Here is a 21,540-nt window from a genome sequence, read left to right as displayed (position 1 = left end):
AGAGGAGGAACCAAGCAGAAGTAACAGTCATTTAGGTGGTTGCTTGGCTCTCTCCACACCATTGGGACTGCAAACGGCATTGATGACCTTTTGCAATTCAACCACTGTGAAAGCTGTGTTGTACATGTAGCACAGCATATATGCGGAGCCCAAGGCTTGTCTTGGTCACCAACCTTGCATCCGAAGTAAAGATGATATGCCTTCTTCACTTGAGAATTGATACTTTTCTTCTGGTTGGCAAATGTCACTTCCCCACAAATATAGCAAAAATTGTCCGCGGTATTAACACACTTTCGAGGCATTACTGTTCTTTATTGTACGTAAATGGATAAAATAATAAGTTTTATGTAACAGTAGCTTGAACTGTCTCGCACAACGTCTAAAATATTTTAAATGCTGAACCTATCTGATTGGGCTTTATATAGTACACTGCTTACGTCAGTTTCAGCAGCCGCCTGGCATTAGTATAATAGGCCTACACATGTATAGTACACTGCTGATGTCAACTTACTTCAGCAGCCGCATGGCATTAGTATTGCATTGCATCAGAAAATGATGCAATCAACTGTGGATGATGTGAGCATGATGGTATTATGCAATGTTACATCATTATTCCGGATGTTGCTGCAGTCCTACTGGAGAAATTTACACAGTGAAACATAGAAAATGAGGTATATGAATATCTTCAAAACGAGAGCCAATACAAATTTTTCACGGTTATATTCGTGTTCGGCACACCAAAATACTACAGATTAGGGCCTTTTCAAGTCAGTAATGATTTCACTGTTGACCAGTGTTATTGGAATTCCCCTACAATTTACCTGGCTTACCTGATATAGTCCAGGTTATGTATTATAATTTTAGTAACAGACTTTCTAATTATAAGTAACATATTTTTTTGTAAACATTAAGAAGTTTCAAGACGGTTATATTCAGGTAGTTAATAGGTTTTTTTGAGAAAATGCTAATTGTGACCTGAGGTCAAGTAGAAGACTATAATCTTGTTACTGGAAAGATTATTCATTTGTGCTTTAACATCCTCGCAGAATCAAGTTATTGTTGTGTACAGTATTTTATTTGGAATTGCTCAAGTTATTTCTTTCGTAGAAATTTAAAGGGCTCAGATAACATTCTTGGAAATATAGACTTGAAATTATACTGAAACTTCAAATAAGGATTTCTTCTTGGATTCTATTATTGTAATCCAACAACACTATATGAGCAGTCACTGGCACATTAACAGTTTCAGCATTGGACTTAATTTGGATTTCCACTAAAGTTTATTCAGACCTTTAATTATTAGGACTTGTGTCTGTAATTCTTTATTATTGGGGATCTAACTCGCAGTATTATAAGTTTCCTTTTTTTCATTTTCACTTTGTATTCTAGGGAAATAAATTATTTGTTGAATTTTATAAAGCTTATTGCTTTTCACTCTTTTCTGTTACTTATTTTAAAAGCATAGACCTGTAACAACCCTAAATAACCTTGTAAATTCCTATGTCCTAAATGACCTTGTAAATTTCTATGTTATAAATTACTTCTGATTACTGGATCTCTTCAGTACACAACTAGCTGTCCTTAAAGTTTGTAAGACATGTTCTTTGGTTTTTGTGTTTTCAATAGGGACACATTTGTAGTAAATGAGACATGTATTTTTGGTTAATGACTTTTCAGTAGTAGGGACACCTTTGTAGTAAATGAGAAATGTATTTATGGTTTATGACTTCAGTAGGAACACATTTGTAATAAATGAGACATGTATTTATGGTTTATGACTTTTCAGTAGGAACACATTTGTAGTAAATGAGACAAAGCAGCACACTTCCAACAAATGTCCATAGATGAATGAGTGATGCTAGAGTGATGATATAATAATGAATAATGATGTAATAATGAGTGATGCTTGAATGATGATATAATAATGAGTGATGCTTGAATGATGATGTAATAATTAGTGATGCTTGAATGATGATGTAATAATGAGTGATGCTTGAATGAAGATGTAATAACGAGTGATGCTTGAATGATGATGTAATAAAGGATGATTGAATGATGATGTAATAAAGTGATGATTGAATGATGATGTAATAATGAGTGATGATTGAATGATGGTTTAATAATGAGTGATGCTAGAATGATGATGTAATAATGAGTGATGTTTGATGTAATAATGAGTGATGGTTCAATGATGATGTAATAATGAGTGATGTTTGACTGATGATGCAATAATGAGCTGCACACTGAACATTGATTTGAGAGAAGCAAGCATCTTTAAATTTGCTTTTCACTGCATTAAGCAGCAGGAAAATATATTTTGTAATATAATTAGCCCTTGGATTTTTTCCCCTTGATTAGATGAGATTAGATCGTAGCACTGTGGCGTTGTTGTTTAATTTCACCTTGAGTATTTTTGGTTTTTCTCTCCAGCCCTTGTTACCCTGTGATCTCCATGACAATCCATCAGGCCAGCAGTATGAAATAATCACTAAGCAGAGAGGGTCAGAGGAGACATGGAACTCTATTGCTACTGATTCAAAAGCCATTTCACACTCCTTGATGCTCCCTGATGAGGAGAAGGTGTATGAAGTCATGCTTAGAGTGATTACAGGTGCTGGAAAGAAGCGGGAAGATTTCAGTCATCTGGTGATATGGCCCAGAAAGCAAAGTAAGCTCTTAGGTTTCTCTTATGGAGGCAATATTAAGGTCATATGTCATTTCTATAGTACAGCTCACATGATTTTTCAAAACTCCATGCATCATGGTGGGAGCAGAGGGAGAGTGGATGGGATATAGAAAAAAAACGATCACCATCTTTCCGCATGTTCTTATGGAGTGGCTTACATTGAATTGCTCTACACAGCATGCTTTCTTATGTGCAATGTTATTTCACTTCAGTCAGGTATGAATGTGATTTTGTTGTAAAACTTTCTTATCTCTCGTTATTTTTGCATGGAGTGCATGCGATATCACTGACTTTCTACATGATAATTAACAAAGTATGTTGCATGAACTGCAACAAAAATAAGGAAATGCATCTGTACATTCCTATAACATGGTATTGAGAAACTAAATTAAGATTCAGTTGTGCAAAATGTACTCAAAATAGATCTACGAGCAGTTTATTTAGTTTTTGTTTCATTTTAAGTAGTGGATTCTACTGGATGCAGTAGAAACCACTAAACCAGTTTGAGATTAATGTGCAGGCCAAACTTTTTTTTCCGACTGGTTATACTACTATGTACAAAATATGATAAATGATATGCATAAAATTGTTTCCAGTCAGATTGATTCATGAGTGCAGTGTACTATATGACAGGGGTTCAAATATTCACCAAAAAACGAACTTGATTGCTTTATGGTTAAAGGAAATGATAAAGAAAATGGTATTACTGCTAGTGATGGGTCCTTTTTTGTGTGCATAAAGTCATTACATCCTATTAGAGTGGGTATGTGAGAAAGCTTGCCAGTAGCTTCTCGTGGGTCTGTGTTTTTTTCTGTGGTAGTCCCGGGTTCTTCCTCCACCATTATTACTGGCCACCATGTATAGCCTATCGTGTGCTGAAAAATGGCATTAAACCCTACAACAACAACAACATCCTATTAAATAAACATAAATGTAACATCTGTCATTTTATCCACAGAGAGAAGGGGAGGGAGAAAGAGTAATACAAGGCATCATCATTTTTGTAGAGAGAACTTAACAGGCACATATAGCCATTAATCAAACAGACAGATGGACAGAAAAACATGAGGAATCAATTCCATGTCTTGCTTATACTGATTGCAAATGACAACTCTTCTTTCTCTCTCTCTCTCTCTCATTAAAAATGGAATCCACTACTGCACAATTTATCATAATCAATTGTACTTATCACTAGAAACATTTTTGTACATGTATTTCTTGACTGCAAACTTTCTGCAGCTTGTGGCCTCACCCTCATGCCAAGCATTAATGCTAACTAAATTTTACTTTTTCAATGCATAACATGCTAATATTTTTAGGCAATCTACAAAATTAATTTGTTAAAATTTTACCAATTATAAATCTACACATAAAAAATTAAATTTTTAAAGGTCCTGAAAGTGGTAAGGATATTAATACCATACTCGAGGAAAAAGAAAGAATGAAAGAATATATCTTGTGTTTAAAAAACGTTTGTGTGTGTGTGTGTTACACTTTATCCACTCAGCCACAGTTATTAGCTGCAAAGCTGTATACCAAAAACAGAAATACACAAAATACTATTCAAAGAAATAACTTTGCCTTTTTTGGGGGTAGTGGTGGTGTCTAAATAGCCAGAGACTCAAACAATAACAAACAGGAAACCACAATCTTTAATACTTTAATATCTGCACCAAAATAATTGTAAGAATTAGATCTATATTATTATTAGTTAATTGACAGATCATTTCCTTATAATTGTTTATTTTTTATATGATGATACCAAAATTTTGTTGTTATATTTTCCATTGCAAGAAAGAGCAAATAATAGGATGCATGGGAGACATCCTTTCCATGCAGAATACCCAAAATTGTTGGTGCAGATGTAAGTCTCTGAACATCTAAGATTTGACAATTTTGCACATTATTATTTATTTCAACAATTTGTTGAGGTCAGGTTAATTAGGAACAATTACCAAACTTCCGTTGTTAAGGATGGGACCATAATTTGATCTGTTAAGCACAACATGCCAAGTTAGATGACTTATCTGTCAGAAACATTTCCTTTCCCATGCTGAAATTGACATCTTCTGATGCTAACATTTTAAGTATTTACAATGGTCAATGCCTTTATTTCTGTAGTACATCTGCCGAAGCAATGTCTTTATTAGGGGGAGACAATTTAAGTTTCTAAAGATATGGGGATAATTCTTTTAAAGAATGTCTTGTTCTAATTTGTAGTATAAAAAGGACACCATGCCATTCCTTGTTTTACTTGAAACAAATTTATCTTGCAGTGAATGAAAGAAAACAAAATACCCCAACTGGAAAAAACAATTTAGTCCCATAAATTAAATGGCCAATCCCTTGCAGTACACACGCAGTCAGAACTGAACTAGTTCATAGGTGTGTACATATATATTCAGCCTAGTAACTGAGCCTGTACTTATTAAGAGCTAAATAAGTTGTTTGCATTTAAGTGTAAATGCTTTGTTTTCTGTTTTGTTGCTTGTATTTTTAAACAGAATTGGCTGTTACCTGAAATTAAATTGACCATACCGCCAAAGATTACTTTTCATGTTTAAAAAGAAATATTTATACTATTCAAAAGAAGCTCAACAAGGTGTGCTTCTTGTCAAGTCGTGTATAAGTTTGTTCAGATTTCTTTGAATAAAATAAAAGTGTTAAGTTATTGCAAAAGAAAATAAAAGTGTTAAGTTATTGCAAAAGAAGTTGATCAACATTATCTAAATGTTCTGAATATACAAGACTTTTGAAGTTATTTCTTATTGTCCATGCTTGTGATCAAAATAAAGATCACTAATTGTTGAAATGTTTCCTGATTATAAATCACTCACTATGTCTCGGTCTTTCCTTGGGCGGTTTTCATTCATTGGCTGCTTAAATGTCAGTCATTAAAGTCAACCAGCCCCTCCACAGAGGAGATGCCACCGGCATGCCAGCCAAGATGTGATGCTGATTTGTAGGTATTTATCGCTCCATTGCATGGCAGTAGTGGAGAGGGTCAAGTTACCCACCATGATGTATGGGTTCCAAAAAATCTCGAGAGCTGTACTGTACCTCTTACTCCATTCTACTTGCTGCATTAGAACAAATTGCTGTAAATAGCATACATGCAGCTAAATGACTAACTGACATTACTTAGATGTAACTGACATTATTTAGATGTAACCACAGTAGCAGACATGGCTATAATTAGTATATATTCCTAAATGCCAACGTGTATCAGGGTACTTGGATACCCTCCCCTTGATAATAACCTGGATGATAAAATGAGCCATCAGGTACCTGTTTACCATATACAGTTTTTTTCTGCCAGTGCATGTGAATCATAGAGCACTCGGCTTGTAAAGGCAGCACTCACTTTGTGTTCAGGTTGAGAATACTTTTGATTTAGCTACATGTTTAATACATGTACTTGTTCAGTGCCAAGTAGAGTTCTGCTCTTCCAGTAAATGTTTGACCTTAATTCCATAGATTCATTTCCCATGTGACAACCTATTGATTGAGCTGCAGGTGTGATACTTGTTCAGTTGCAAGTAACAGAGGGTGGTTATTTGATCTTGTCACACAATTGACATGTGTTCATTTTCAACCTTTTCAAGGTTTCACAAACTGTATGATCAAAGTGTTAAATACAGAGCCCAAGCTCAGTCTCTACATAAGCACCCACATATGACAGTGAGGCCAAGGAAAGGGGGGGGGTCAGGTGATATTTATGAGGACTAGACCATGACCGTTTGCAAGACAATGATTGGGGATTTCAGAACTTGATCAGACAATGAGGATGAATTATTGGACATTGTACCAGATGACATTAGGATTATTCATGCTTTATTTCTTTCATTTCACAGTTTCATCAACTGTTTTGTCAGTTTTATTTACTTCATATTGTGATACATATAAATACCAAATGAGAAGTTTTGTTATTTATGATTTGACCACTCAAAAAATATGTTTGCATGCCATTCTTGCCAGTGACATCCTATGACAAAACAGTTCAGGTTTATGCACATTTAATACAATTTCCCTTTGATCGGGTACTCAGGTAACCATTAATTAGGATCTGTGGGTACCTGATAGATGTTTATCAAAATTTGTACAGTCCTACTAAACAGTCAGCCATTCTTGTACAACTCCATTTATGTCACGATAAGCCAACATCAATGAAGTTGATTTCATCCATATTGGCTCCCTAAACAAGACAACAGCCAAAGGAATAATTCAGGGACTTTGTAAGGTTTCCTTATACACAGCATATGAAAAGTAAATTATGCCAAGGCAAGTAAAATACCTTGCACAGGGACACACTGTGGTATCCTGTCTGGGCTGTTGTAATGGTGAGAATCAAACTTGCACCCTTCTGGTCATGAATGGACCATTGAATGCAGATGTTAGTGCAATATCTCAAATATTGCAATCTATTTGTATCATATATTTAGAACTTACTTTCTAAAATTCACTGTTTGCACAGTAGTTGCAAATGATCTGCAAAAGTGAGGTGCTAACAGCTTCTAAACACCAGTATTCACAAGCTGATTGCATACTATCTTCAACTTACTTTTCTTTTGCAAAGCTTTTGTAAATAAGTACTTGGAAATATTATTTCCATTGTCATTTAGACTTAGGGCTGTTACAGTAAAACACACAAAGCCTTTGTAACTAAATACATGAAAATATAATTTCATTGTCATTTAGACTTAGGGATATTCCGGTAAAACACACAAAGCTTTTGTAAATAAGTAGCTAGAAATATAATTTCCATTGCCGGTTAGGCCTTTGTCAACAGGTACTTAAAACTATAATTTCATTGTCAGTTAGACTTAGGACTGTTCCAGTAAAACATACTTGGAACAAGGGGAAAACCTCATTCATTGTGCAGTAGTCATTCACAGATGCCTTTTAGAATTTTTTATCATTTTCATATGAACTCAGTGAATAGCTGGCATACGTCTTTTAAAAAGTGCCATCCCTAGGTACTGTGTACGTTATGATGAAACAGCTGTTAGCTACAGTACACGAGCAGAAGTTTTCCAAACAAGCACTTGTATATTTTTTTACATGATAATTGTTAATTATTCTTTCAAAACACAGGCATGCCAATATAAAATTCTGAACTTGATGGCCACTCATACTTTGGACTGGAAGCCATAATTAGCTTTTCATCATAATGCACACACTGAAAATATTCATTTACAAGCCAAACTACATTGACCATTGGATTCAGAAAGAAATTAACTACACTGATGGAGGAGTCCAAAATTACATTCAAGTTCTGTAGATATCGGACATGACAAATTCTGTCAGATCAGACACATTTACAAAGAAATATCTTATCAGCTACAGAGGGGAGTTAATATGTGTATTGCAGTCACCTTTTTCAATTTAGGTGGCTCTATACAGTTTCGCATTTTGCATAGGGTTAGGATTTTAAAGAAAAAGAATTTCCCCAGCTTTCCTCACTGGTTATACTGGCTATTTAAAAAAGACCTTGTATATCTTAGGTATAATGCAAAGAACCTTTAATTCCCTTTATTTTGGTGTATGATTGATGGGTGTACTATGGGTTATAGAGTATACAGCTTGGCCTTACTTCAAATGTGCACCTTTCAAAAAAGTGCTTACACAAGGGAGCAGTTATTTTAGTTAGCAGTGTGCTTAAATCATGTAAAATTTCCCAAAGTACAATATCCAGAAGAAATATCATCCACATTACATTAATGTAGCATAGAGGTATGCAAACATTCTCTCCACTGTGCATGTTTTAAATGCGAACTACTTCACCTTGCATACATCACTCTCTCAAAAGTACATATTATCTGGTGAGCACCACCATAAAGAAGATATAGGTATTATTTTTGTATGATTTAATTATGTTTATATGGCTGAAACATTTAAGTCGCAAGCATCAAAACAATCCTTTTGAATAATTCTCCTGCCTTTCCCCCCACAGAACAGTATTTATGAGTGTCGATCTCTAACTGGTCCAGCCTCCCCCCCCATGATAAAAGTGAGCTATTTTAAGAATGCACATTACATTTTGTAAACATAGCAACCAATTTTATGCTGAATGACAGGAACATGAAACTAACCAGAATTATTTCTGAGATATCAACAATGAATTTTACAATTAGAATAGGGCGGTAACTCATCAGGTTCATAAAGGTCAAAGGTCAAAGTGTAAAATATTTGCCTATTGTTTAATATGGAAGAAGCGAATTCACTTTCTCTTCATTTATTTTTTTATTTCATTGCAAATAAATGAAAAGAAACATTTTCACCATATATTTCTGTCACTTATTGCAACAGTTTCAAATTTAAGTTGACTCTATTCCTATATTCTAAGACTTCTAATTTCCCCATAATTAAGGTCACTACTCACACAAACATACCTCATGGCAAATTATGTAAGCAAGAGAAAAATGATCATAATCAGCTTATTTTCATGGTTAACATCAATATGAATGTACCATTTTATTCAGAACATCATACATAATTATATGAAAATAAAAAAAATAATTGCAAACATTTTTATATTTTCTTTAAGGTGGCGCTATACAGTTTCACATTTTGCACAGGGTTAGGATTTTAAAGAAAAAGAATTTCCCCAGCTTTCTTCACTGGTTATACTGGCTGTTTAAAAAAGACCTTGTATATCTTAGGTATAATGCAAAGAACCTTTAATTCCCTTTATTTTGGTATATGATTATTGATGGGTGTACTATGGGTTATAGAGTATACAGCTTGGCCTTACTTCAAATGTGCACCTTTCAAAAATGTGCTAGCTCTACTTGGTCATTTTCGCTTCCTGAACTTCAGAGGTAAATTGTATTCTCTCTACTGTGCATGTTTTAAATGCGAACTACTTCACCTTACATACGTCACTCTCTCAAAAGTACATATTATCTGGTGAGCGCCACCTTAAAAGTTTCTATTGAGCAAGCTATTTCTAATGTAGTGTCTTAAAAGAATGGCCCTAATTATGTTTACTGTAAACTAAGGCTAATTTGTTAGAATATTTCCCAAACTGTCATTTAATTTGAAGTGCATGAGATTTTTCTAAGGTTAGAACTTATTGGTAACCATTTACATGACTGTATAATTTCAAACTAGAAGACAACATTCATCTCAGGACATGATCTCCTGTCAATCCCATGGGGGGGGGGACATGGATTATTTGTCAGCAAACTAAGTGAAGCAAACCTCTATCAGCACATGTTCAGATTACTTGCAGCTGGGTTATGTAGCAAAAGGGTTGTAAAAGTTAAAAATATGGTTGGGTCTACTGAGTATTGCAGAGAATGCTTTCTTGGCTTTAGAAGTTCATCTTGTTTAGGTGTTTGCAAGATAATTGCAACATGCCATTCCATTGTTCCATCAACTGCAGAATATGTGCAGGATACCATTCCAATTCCATATACCAGTAATGCAGAATATGTGAAGCATACCATTCCAATTCAAACAATGTAGAATATGTGCAGGATACCATTCTAATTCCATGCACTGCAGAATCTGTGCAGGGTTACCATTCAGATTCCATATAATGCAGAATATGTGCAACAAATTTGTGCAGAAGAGGTTCATCAAAGGAGACTGCAGATTATTTGCAGTGGGATAAAATGTATTCCACAAACACCCATTGATTTGTGGGATCTTTAGAATTTGTTGTAAACATGTTTACCATATTTCTAAAATATTGATTGTAGGGGCACTGCATTTGTCTAGATGGGATATATACAGCATGTGAAATTGAAACCAGTCCACTGATCCAATGCCATCTAATTTCACAGCAGGCTGGTGCCAAAATAAAAAGTAGTCAGTCTGTCTGACCAGTTGGATTTTTGGGGATATTGAGTGAATTTAACTTACAAATTGTATATATTATAATGTTAAAAAGGATCAATAAAAGCAAAGTTGCAGTTAAGTAAATTGAATTGCTCCTGATGACCAGTCACAAATCTGGTTGAGATTTGAATATAAACAAGTTGTTTGTAGTCTGCATTATGATTCTCAACATGAACATGTAGAGATATTTGGATGCCTTAAGGCCATCAGGGGCTGAAGTCCAAATACATTAAACAAAAACAGAAATGTTAAAAAGGAATATGACCCTATCAAATGATGTTTTTAAAATCCTTGGTTACAGAATTCACATTGAATATGGAAACAAGATGCATGGTAAGGCCATAACAATTCTGTTAACTGTTCAGCTGCAATCTGCAAATATGGATGTGTTTGATCCAGTCCAGCAATCCCCTTTCCAGAGACCTAATTTCATGGGCAGCTGGGTCTAGTTCCAATACTGTCATTGATGATCCATCAATGAACAAGGATCCTGATTCTTATTCTGACTATGATTCAGAATGTTTATCAATAGCTGCAACAGATTCTGAGGTCCAGCCTCTAGATTTCCTATGTTTGGACTGGACAGTAAACTTCATTGTCCTTATCAGTAAACAGTGCTTATATTTAGCAGAATTTAATTAAGTTAGTAAATTTGATAATGTGACGTAAATTGTGATTTTTTCTTTATTTTCCATTTTTCAGTATCTAAATCATCATGCACTGATGTCAGGTTGCATTTGCCATCGAGTATTTGACTATATTTTATTGTTTTGTATGATGAAACATAACACCAGTTGGTTATGGACTGGATCAGTAACATTTCCAGGTTCCTGGTCATGTGGGTTTTTTACAGAATTTTCTGGCATGTTTCTGACACTAGACATGCAAAGACCTTACATGCATACAGCCTGTTCACATGGTTGATATCTGGGAATTACTCATAACAGATTCTGTCAAAATGTGATCCTCGATTGAAAAAGTCTGCATTTTACCTGAAAATCAGAATCTATTGCAACACACATAATTGAAATTTTTATATTTTATTTAACTATAATTTTAAACAATTGGTGGTGACAGATGTGTTGAGTGATCATGCTTTTAAAAATTTTGTACAATACTTTTACACCAGGTCCTGTTGCACCCAGCATGATTGTGGAGTATGATAAAATGAATAATGGCACAAACTTCTACATTACACTTAATCAGACGGAGGTCCAGTCACAGACATCTCAAGTCCTGTATTGGTGTCATGGTCGGCGAGGAAGTGGATGCGAGGTAGGTTGAAATAACACAAAGTTTAAGTCTCTAGCCTAAATTTTTCCAAAATGTCTTAAATTATGGGGGTGGGGATCTTGATTTGGTTTTCTCCATCTGTACAGTCATTGACCTTAATAAGCTCATTAGATTCACTGTGCAAGAACCATTATTGGAGACCAATTAAGAATTGTCAGGCTGAGTAGGATGTATATGTTAATGACCTGATTTGATTATCAGGTCACTACAGCATTTTTTTTCTCCATTTTTTGGCACATCTATGAATGTTTTGATCTGGTAATATTTGATAAAAACATTGTTAGCACAAATAAATCATTGATAAGTTATACACAATTATCATTTTATGAAATTACTAAGGATACCCCTTTCTCTCATAACTACATATGCATTATAATGTTTGCCCATGTGAGAACGTAATATGGGATAATCTTATGTGCTCTTATTGATAGATGTTAGATGATGTCTTTAATTGTGATACCATTGATGCATTGATGAATTTTGATGTTGGCTTTGCTGATTGTGTAATATTATACACATTTGAACTATTGATACAAGATGATAATAGAATGAAATATAATTGATGTGAACCATCAAAAAGTAAACGATTTCTTGCTGACTTTAGATAACTTTAACTCAAGAAAATAAACAGACCTTGTACAGCAAATTATTCCTATCATGAATTTCTGGTTAAATGTTTTACTGGATTTGTATTGTTCATTCTCATTGAAATTCTTTTGCTGGCCCCTTATAAAAAGAGTTAAAATAATTGTGTACATTTGACCAGGTGATCAAGCTGCTTTTTTCAGTGTTGGTTTGAAATTCTGCATGAGAAACAGAAACTTAGTTTTGGTTGATACATTTTTCTCAGAACTTCTTGTTACAACTCTGTGGTCATAAGCTAACAGAAAGAAGCAAAACTTTCAAGTTTTTTTAAAAACTTAACAGTTTAATTAAATGTGTTATAAAATGAAACTTTAGTAGAAACTTAGAATTATGGATTGAATCCAAAATAAGCCTGAAAAAGTTATATTAAAGTCCAAACAAATGGAAAGTTTTGTATAAACTTAAGATCCACAAATGTACTGGTCTGCCAACAGACCTGATATGTCAAAATGGCATTGTCCAAAACTTCTTTGAATAATTGACAGTAGTTCCAAAATAATATTATAGTCCAAAGAGCACTTTCTATTGCCAATATATAATCCAAACAAATGTTTTTCCTTTCAAATAATATCTGAATACAACATAAAAATGTCTGCAGACCTGATGTTAAAACAGGAACACAAGAAATAAGAATTCAAAATAGGAATGAATCCAAAAAAAAGAAATAAGAATAAGAAAAGTGCCCAGTCTGAGCTACTTACATATAGGCAAAAAGCTAAAACATGCATATTGTCACTACTGCCATGTGAAGAACTCATATGATTTAGCCCATCCAATGGGAATTACCTTTATTCTTCTAACATACAACTTGACATCCAAAGGGAAACAGCCTGAAACTCATAAACATATTTTGCTAATAATTTTATTATTAGTAATGTCAACATGTATGTAAGCATCAGTTTGTAGATCCTATGCAATTTTATGCCCTTTAATATCTTAAAGTAGAATCCATGCACATACAAACTTCAACTAAAGATTATCACTACAATTTACAGGCATGAATAAAAATTACAAAATTAGACAAAATTATGTACATGGGGTTACAAAACATTAGATATACATAACATGTTTACATTTTTTCTTATTCATTTTGCCATTAAATCTCAGTCTGAAACAGTACTTTTGTAAAAGCTGATCTGTACTGTCAACATTTTTAGAACAGACAAAGGCTGGTCACATTGACACATGATCATGAAAAACTGGATAGTCTGTTGTAGACTTTCTACTGATTTGTATCATTGTACAAGAGGCTAGTTTTAACATTTTGATTTGTGATTTATATATATTAATGGAAGTACAGTTCTGTTGGAAGCAAAAATTGTCAATATTCAGCACTAATTACTATAGCAATATGACCCAGTTTTACATGATCACATGACCAATCTTAGCCTATGTTCAACTCATTAGCAGTACAGGTCAATAGTCCTGTTTCAGTTTGCTGCAAAAGTAAGAACAACGTTGAAAATTCTATCATAAATTACAACTTCCAGTCTTCTGATGTAGACTTTTATACCAAGAAATATTCTTTCACATTTTTATGAATGATGCCAATCTGACATGAAGTGTAGTCACCATTAATAAAAACAGAAAACTTGTCTGTATACATTTTTTGTTTTTTTTTAAAATCTTCTCAAAAGCTTTCTCAGACCAGTTTCAGCCAAACATGGCAAAGAGTGCAAGTTGGCTCAGATGATGCCAATCCGCTTCTTGATATGTTCACTATTAACTGAAAGTAAAATAATTTTTAATGACTTCTCCAAATCTGCTGAACAGAACTTAGTCAAATTTGAAATAAAGGACTCTGGTATGAAGACCTTTCAGATTTATATAAAGGATGTTGATTCACCATTAGGTTACTGTAAAGTAAGGCTCAAGAATGTATGAAGTGTGCATAGAGAAGCTATGCCGTTATAGCAGTAACTTCGATATGCATTTGTATACCTTTTGACTTGAATTATATTTTATTTTTATATATAATCTATAATAAAATTACTAAAAGTGGCCTCCAGCATGTATGTTATTTTTTCTTTCCTAATTCGGAACTCTACAACGCTCATCTTGCAGTGTCATTCTTGATTCAGTTATCTGTCTCCTCAGTCTTGCTCTCCCTTAGGCTATAAATAAACACCTAACCATAAAACTACTTTGCTTGCATAAGTGCGTTTATGTGTGGTGTAATGAGGTTGAGTCTATTTTTTTACCTTACTCTGTTATGATAATGAGCTGAGCCCATAAGGGCCAACTGAATTGCCCCATAGTGGTCACATGGGTTTCATTGGCCAATCATTTGTCAGGGCTTGCAACTGCACACAGTTAATTGAATTGTAATTAGCATCATTTTCAGCTGAACTGCAGAGGAGCAGAAATGCAATCCTTGTTTGAGAAAAATAATTTTTTGTGGAATTTAAGTCCCACCTCCCACCTCTCCCTCTACACAGCCTCCTTTATAAAAAAAATAATAATAATTACAAATATTTCTATGTTTATATGCATATGAATATGTATATTACATATATATATATATATATATATATATATATATATATATATATATATATATATATATATATATATATATATTGGATTGTAATGCATTCATTTTCATGATGTATATATATATATATATATATATATATATATATATATATATATATATATATAGAGAGAGAGAGAGAGAGAGAGAGAGAGAGAGAGAGAGAGAGAGAGGGTGATATTGTAGTACATTAAATTTCATGAACAATGCTGAATTTTGTTACTGTCGATTAATGTAATATCCTGGCTGAATAGTCAACCATTCTCTCTTCATTGTGTACTGGTATTGCACTATTGATCTTTTATAGTGGTATTTATATTGTGGTCATGAATGGTTTCACTGTGTCTTGGGTGGTCAGAGCCAAACATTTCAAGCACTTGAGCTTCATTATGTATGTAAAGTAAAGCTAAAGAATGTATGAAGCATGCATTTGTATACCTTTTGACTTGAATTATGTTTTATTTCTATATATAATCTATACTGAAGTCACTAAAAGTGACCTGCAGCAACAGTCATGGAGTCTGTTTTTCTTTTTTCCCTAATTCTGAACTCTAAGGACGCTCACCTTGCAGTGTCATTCTTGATTCAGTTATCTGTCTCCTCAGCCTTACTGTCCCTCAGGCTATAAACAAACTCCTAACCTTAAACAGACAATAACCTTTAAATGACTATTCCAAATCTGCTGAATTAAATATGTGACCAAACATGGTGGAAAGTATCCAGGCATGAAGACCTTTCAAGTTGGCACCAGTGCTGCTAATCTGCCATCCAGCCACCATTACTATAAATATGAAAACCCTTGATCGGTGTGACTGACATTCTGGAATAAAGACCTTGTAGCTTTTTTTTTTAGCAGATTATGTCAATCTGCTATTAAATATGGCCACCGTTACTAAACAGATAAAGCTTTTAAACAAATTTGTTTCCAAAAATGCTGAATTTGACCATACTTAACAAAAACATCCTGATATGAAGACATTTCATATTTATACTAATTGTTTTAGTCAAAAGTCAGATATGAAGACATATCATATTTATACAAATGGTTTTATTTTAGTCAAAAGTCAGATATGAAGACATTTCATATTTATACAAATGGTTTTATTTTAGTCAACAGTCAGATATGAAGACATTTCATATTTATACAAATGGTTTTAGTCAAAAGTCAGATATGAAGACATTTCATATTTATACAAATGGTTTTATTTTAGTCAAAAGTCAGATATGAAGACATTTCATATTTATACAAATGGTTTTATTTTAGTCAACAGTCAGATATGAAGACATTTCATATTTATACAAATGGTTTTAGTCAAAAGTCAGATATGAAGACATTTCATATTTATACAAATGGTTTTATTTTAGTCAACAGTCAGATATGAAGACATTTCATATTTATACAAATGGTTTTAGTCAAAAGTCAGATATGAAGACATTTCATATTTATACAAATGGTTTTATTTTGGTCAATAGTCAGATATGAAGACATTTCATATTTATACCAATGGTTTTAGTCAACAGTCAGATATGAAGACATTTCATATTTATACAAATGGTTTTAGTCAAAAGTAAGATATGACTGTTGATACTTAAAAAATTGAAAAATATTCAGTGACTTCTTCAGAATAGGTATTGAATGGAATTTGACCGATTTTTGGGCAGAAAGTGTGCTGGACTGAATGCCTTTCAGATTTATTCAAAAGATTTTGTATCACCATGACACAAAAAGACTTGTATAAATAACTTTATCTTTAAAAATGTGCTGAACAGAATTTACAACTTTACACAAAGCGTTCTGAGGTCAGACTTGGACAAATTACGCTGATATGCAATGTCAGGGTCACATTAAATGGCCCAGATACAATAAAACCTGTATAATTATGTTGAACCTTGCTGACTTAAATTATATTTCTGTCAAACTGATTCTCAACAGCATGAATAATTATGCCATATCATGGCATGTATTCATCCATAATTATGCCATATCATGGCATGTATTCATCCATAATTTCAGTCCAAAAATTTATATCTAGTATATATTTATCTACAATTTCAGTCATAAACGTCATGTGTCAGAAAATGTATTCATCTGATATTCAGGCGTAAATACATAGTTAAAACAATTTCTTTTCATTAATGTATTTGTGTTAATTTTGGGAAAATTAATTTAAATAATATTTATCATTTAACAAATAGGCGTACATAATAAATAAATTATTATGCTTAGGCTATGCCATTGGATATTTTAGTTTTCTACAATGGATTTGGGTGTTGTAAGCTTATGCCCCATTGAAGTACAAACAGTGTAACACTTGAGTCTATAATTTTAATGCAGTTGCTGGAAAACTTTGTTATAGTTAACAGATTCTCATTTCTTTGAAATAGTTTGACCTTGGCATTAAAAGGCATTTTGTCTACTTTGATTTCAGGAGACTGCTGCACCCACTAATTGGCATAGTTATTTCTTCAAAATCAGAGCTTTCATCTTTGTGAAAAATCACAGTGATTAGCTGACAGTATTTTAGATTTTAGGATCTGATGAAAATTATATGTAATTGGACAATACTTCTAAGTTTCTGATACACCACTTGAACAATCTAGAGTTGACTCGCTAGACCCCTGAAAGACACCTTAAACAACCCCCCACCTCACTAGACCCCAGAAAGACACCTTAAACAACCCCCACCTCACTAGACCCCTGAAAGACACCTTAAACAACCCCCACCTCACTAGACCCCTGAAAGACACCTTAAACAACCCCCACCTCACTAGACCCCTGAAAGACACCTTAAACAACCCCCACCTCACTAGACGCCTAAAAGACACCTTAAACAACCCCCACAGTTGATCCACTTGGCTTCTGACAGACAGCTGAGGGGGATATGCTAGGCAAAATATAGGATTGGTCAGCAGCAATTGAAATTGTTGTTGCATGCTAGTTAATTGATAGTCATTGTACTAGGGGATAGCTTGGTTTAGTCATCAGTGGTTAATATTTTGAAGAAAGCTGGTGCTATATCTAGACATTCCTTTGATGATGACCTTGAACAGCATGACCTTGAACAGCATGGTACTTAGTTTTATTTAAGGGATATCACATTTAACAAAGCCAGCTTTGAAATAAAGAATATCTAGAAAGGATGGGCACAGTCCTGTGCTGTTGAAGATTTGATAAACTTATGAAGTAGAATACATGAAAATGTAAATGTCTTAATTTTTATCATATATTTTCTGTAATAAGAGTGCAGATGATTCACAAGTTCACTGAGGCAAATTAAACATACAGTTTCTTATTTCTGCATCTCTCTGACTAAGACCAAATTTAGCAGATCAAGATCTTGCCTTCATAAAATTATATTTGATTATCATTTTTCTGTTATCATTTTTATTTTTACAGGAGGCAATGTCTTTTAGGGAAATTAATGGCAGTTCTGAAGAGATATTCATTGGGAATTATGTGATGGATTTTAACATTAAATTTGGCGTGGAATCACAACAGAATTCATCAGGGGAGATTACTCGAAGTGGAATACAGATGGGCACCTGCATCTATAAAAAAAATCTTAGTGAGTTCAGCTTATTAGTTTCTAAACCTGATGAAATTCATTGTTTATTTGTTTATTTATCACATCTGACTGTAAGGCCAAGTGAGTTTGTGGTATGATTCTGCAGCCATTGTATGTCATTGGTGGTCTGTCATCCATCATCTGTCAACAGTTGCTGTTTTCAACTTGTGAAAGCAAATTTTGCTGAGAGCATCTGGACAGTCATAAAGGCATTTTAGTTTTATACAAATGCCTTCAAATAGAACTAAATATAGGAAACCTGACTTTGCAAAACAATAGAATAGAATTTGACCAAAATCAGAAGCATCCTGACCAGGGCATTTGAAATGCTGATTTTGCCTGTCATGACTGTCTGAAGTAGTCGTATCTGGTTTAGGATCCAAAGCTGGACATTGGTCATATGCCATTTTAAGCCTTTATTGAGTAGCATTTGATTTGTGAGGAAAAAATAACCAAAACACTAAGCAGCAAAGAATCAATAAAGACCCTCATCAAATTGCTCCATGGCAACACCTACACCCTTCAGTATCTCCTATCTGAGCTGTGATTTGCACCATAAAAGGCACATTTGGGGGCTGTTAGTGTTCACAAACCAATCAGCAAAATTACATAACAAGATAATGTTATTTTACAAAAAAAAAACAGTTAATATATAACCTTATCATTTATATATGTCAATCATGTATTAATTGTTAAGAAAAGAACTATTTGCAGTGATAATAATGCAATTTTCATTCTATATATTGCTGATGAAAGTGATAACCCGAGTAAGAAATGCCTGAAAGAGTTTTCCTAACTGTACTACGTAAGTAAACTCTGTGCCTTGTTCTGCTCTTCATGCCAAATACATGGATTAAAAACAATTTTGTAACCCCAGAATCAGTGAATTTGAGAAAACTGACCCAGGTGATGCATGCCATTTGCATGGGCTATATGCATGTTTTGATGGCTAACTACAGTGCATATGTGTGGCAGCTGAATCCACTAAAGAGGATTTACCAGAGGGAGTCATGTGTAGCTGTCCATTCAGGGTCAGCAGACAACATGTAGTAGAGTCCAATGTTATTTACAGTAATTGGTACAGTTCATTCCCTGGTTGTTAATGTTGATAGCAAGAACTGTGTGGACAGCACAGAGCATCAGCATATGTCCAGGAGAACCTGATGGCCATCCACTGCATCTGGACTCAATTTCAAATGCCTCTATGTTGCCATGCCATTAGATTAAGATGGGCCTTGATGAGAGATTGAGGGTGACTGTACGTCAATTTCCCAGACTAAATTATTAGCAACAACAACCCGTGGCAGCGGGCGAGTGACAAAGCAGGCTGGTGGGGGTACACTGGCAACTGTAGCTTTTGACCTGCACAGAGGTGGCTCAAGTTGCATTTCATTGGAATGAATAGCAGAAGAACTCAGCACCTCATTAGGATCACAGTGCTAGATCACCAATGTAGCTTGGGGAAGGGTCTAGACAAATTGACCTAAACATTGCCTGTGTCACATTAACACTGGTCAGTGCTCTGCAGCTGAAGGTGATCCCACCTTAGCAGTCAAATACCTAACAATACCTTAGCAGTCAAATACCTAACAAGAATTGAGCAGTCAAATACCTAACAAGACGTGATCAGTCAAATACCTAACAAGAAGAAAGAGGTTACACTTCACATGATTGGCACCCGGAATAAGCTCACATTAATAGAAAGTAATGCATCAGATAGATCAGCTCTAGTTGGTAGAGAGAGAACTTGCCAGATTCAACATCCAGATTGTGGCCCTGAGCAAAACTCGCCAAACATCATCACCTGTACACCTATCATGACCAACAAAGGACACAATTTATGAAGACGTGGAGTTTTTTGTCACAGAAGTACTGAAGGCAAGCAAACTCATCATGGGTAACTTAAGTGCTAGAGTTGGTACAGAAACATCGGACATGGCTAGGTGTCATTGGCAAATGCAACAACAACAATGGATTCTTCCTACTGAGGAAATGCACTGAACATGACCTCCTAATTACCCACACAATCTTCAACTTGCCAAACCACAACAAGATGCCACCCACACTCCAAATACTCATTGACTACATCATTATTGTGACATGGCAGGTTGTTATGCTGCCATGGTGGTAGGTGTGTTATGGTTGGGGTGGGGTGCTCTGAATATTCTATTTAAATTATTATAGAAGCCTAAGTTCTGTCCCCCCAAAAACTTCCTTTATGAAGCTTTCTCTTTCCTTACAATCTCCTCTCTAAGTTTTACTGCCAAATCATGAGTGGCTTCCTCGGAGTAAACCTATATTGCTCAGCAATCTTCCTAGGCGACACTAAATTTTTACTTGCTAATTAGAAGTTATAATTTGTATCAAAATTGTTATCACACCCTCTATCTCAATTCCGATTGGGTGTCGCTTTGACCCAATCCAATCAAACTTAGCGGACAATGTCCTTCTCGCTGTCTGTCCATGTGGGGACAGATTTAGAACATGCCCTGGTCCCTCGCGGGTTCCTCTTATCTTAGGACTAAGCTGTAACACATAGGTAGGAAGTTGCATGATCCAATGTCTGTGCCAATTCAAGATGCCAGATCTTCTCTCTGGTCATGGTAACCTGGCGTAAGAGATTAACTCTAACCTGCAGCAATGTTTGGACATCAAACCATGGCTTGTAATAATACCTTAGTTTATACATGACTTATGAACTGGGGCTGAGCAAACATGATAGTCATTAGGAGGAGAGCAAGGCAGGATGTGATGGATGATTGCCTGGATAATTGCCATGAAAAGTGCAGAATGCTGGACTTACTTTAGTCTCCAAGCTCAATATCTGATTTCAGACTGGTGGATGACCACAAGGCAGTAGAGTGCCCAGAAAGCTTGATGTTTCTAAATTCAAATAGGGAATCAGAAACAGGTACTTGTTGAAGAACTGTACAGCCAATTAGAAACAATTGATAAAAACTCTTTAGAATGTT

General features: G+C 34.5%; 1 protein-coding gene across 2 annotated transcripts in view; it reads left to right on the top strand.

Annotated features, from left to right (window-relative positions):
* Positions 1 to 21,540, top strand: part of LOC149806997 (uncharacterized) — a 151,433-nt gene that overhangs the window by 87,489 nt on the left and 42,404 nt on the right. For both annotated transcript variants that reach the window (XM_089960518.1, XM_089960526.1), the window contains exons 10-12: positions 2,431 to 2,668; positions 11,661 to 11,806; positions 18,400 to 18,568. In XM_089960518.1, coding sequence (XP_089816644.1) covers positions 2,431 to 2,668; positions 11,661 to 11,806; positions 18,400 to 18,568 — 553 coding nt within the window. The remainder of the gene's footprint in view (positions 1 to 2,430; positions 2,669 to 11,660; positions 11,807 to 18,399; positions 18,569 to 21,540) is intronic.

The sequence above is a fragment of the Sinohyriopsis cumingii genome, chromosome 1 (genome assembly GCF_028554795.1).
Source record: "Sinohyriopsis cumingii isolate HCF-2022 chromosome 1, ASM2855479v2, whole genome shotgun sequence".
NCBI lineage: Eukaryota > Metazoa > Mollusca > Bivalvia > Unionida > Unionidae > Sinohyriopsis > Sinohyriopsis cumingii.
This window is presented reverse-complemented; position numbering and strand designations above follow the sequence as displayed.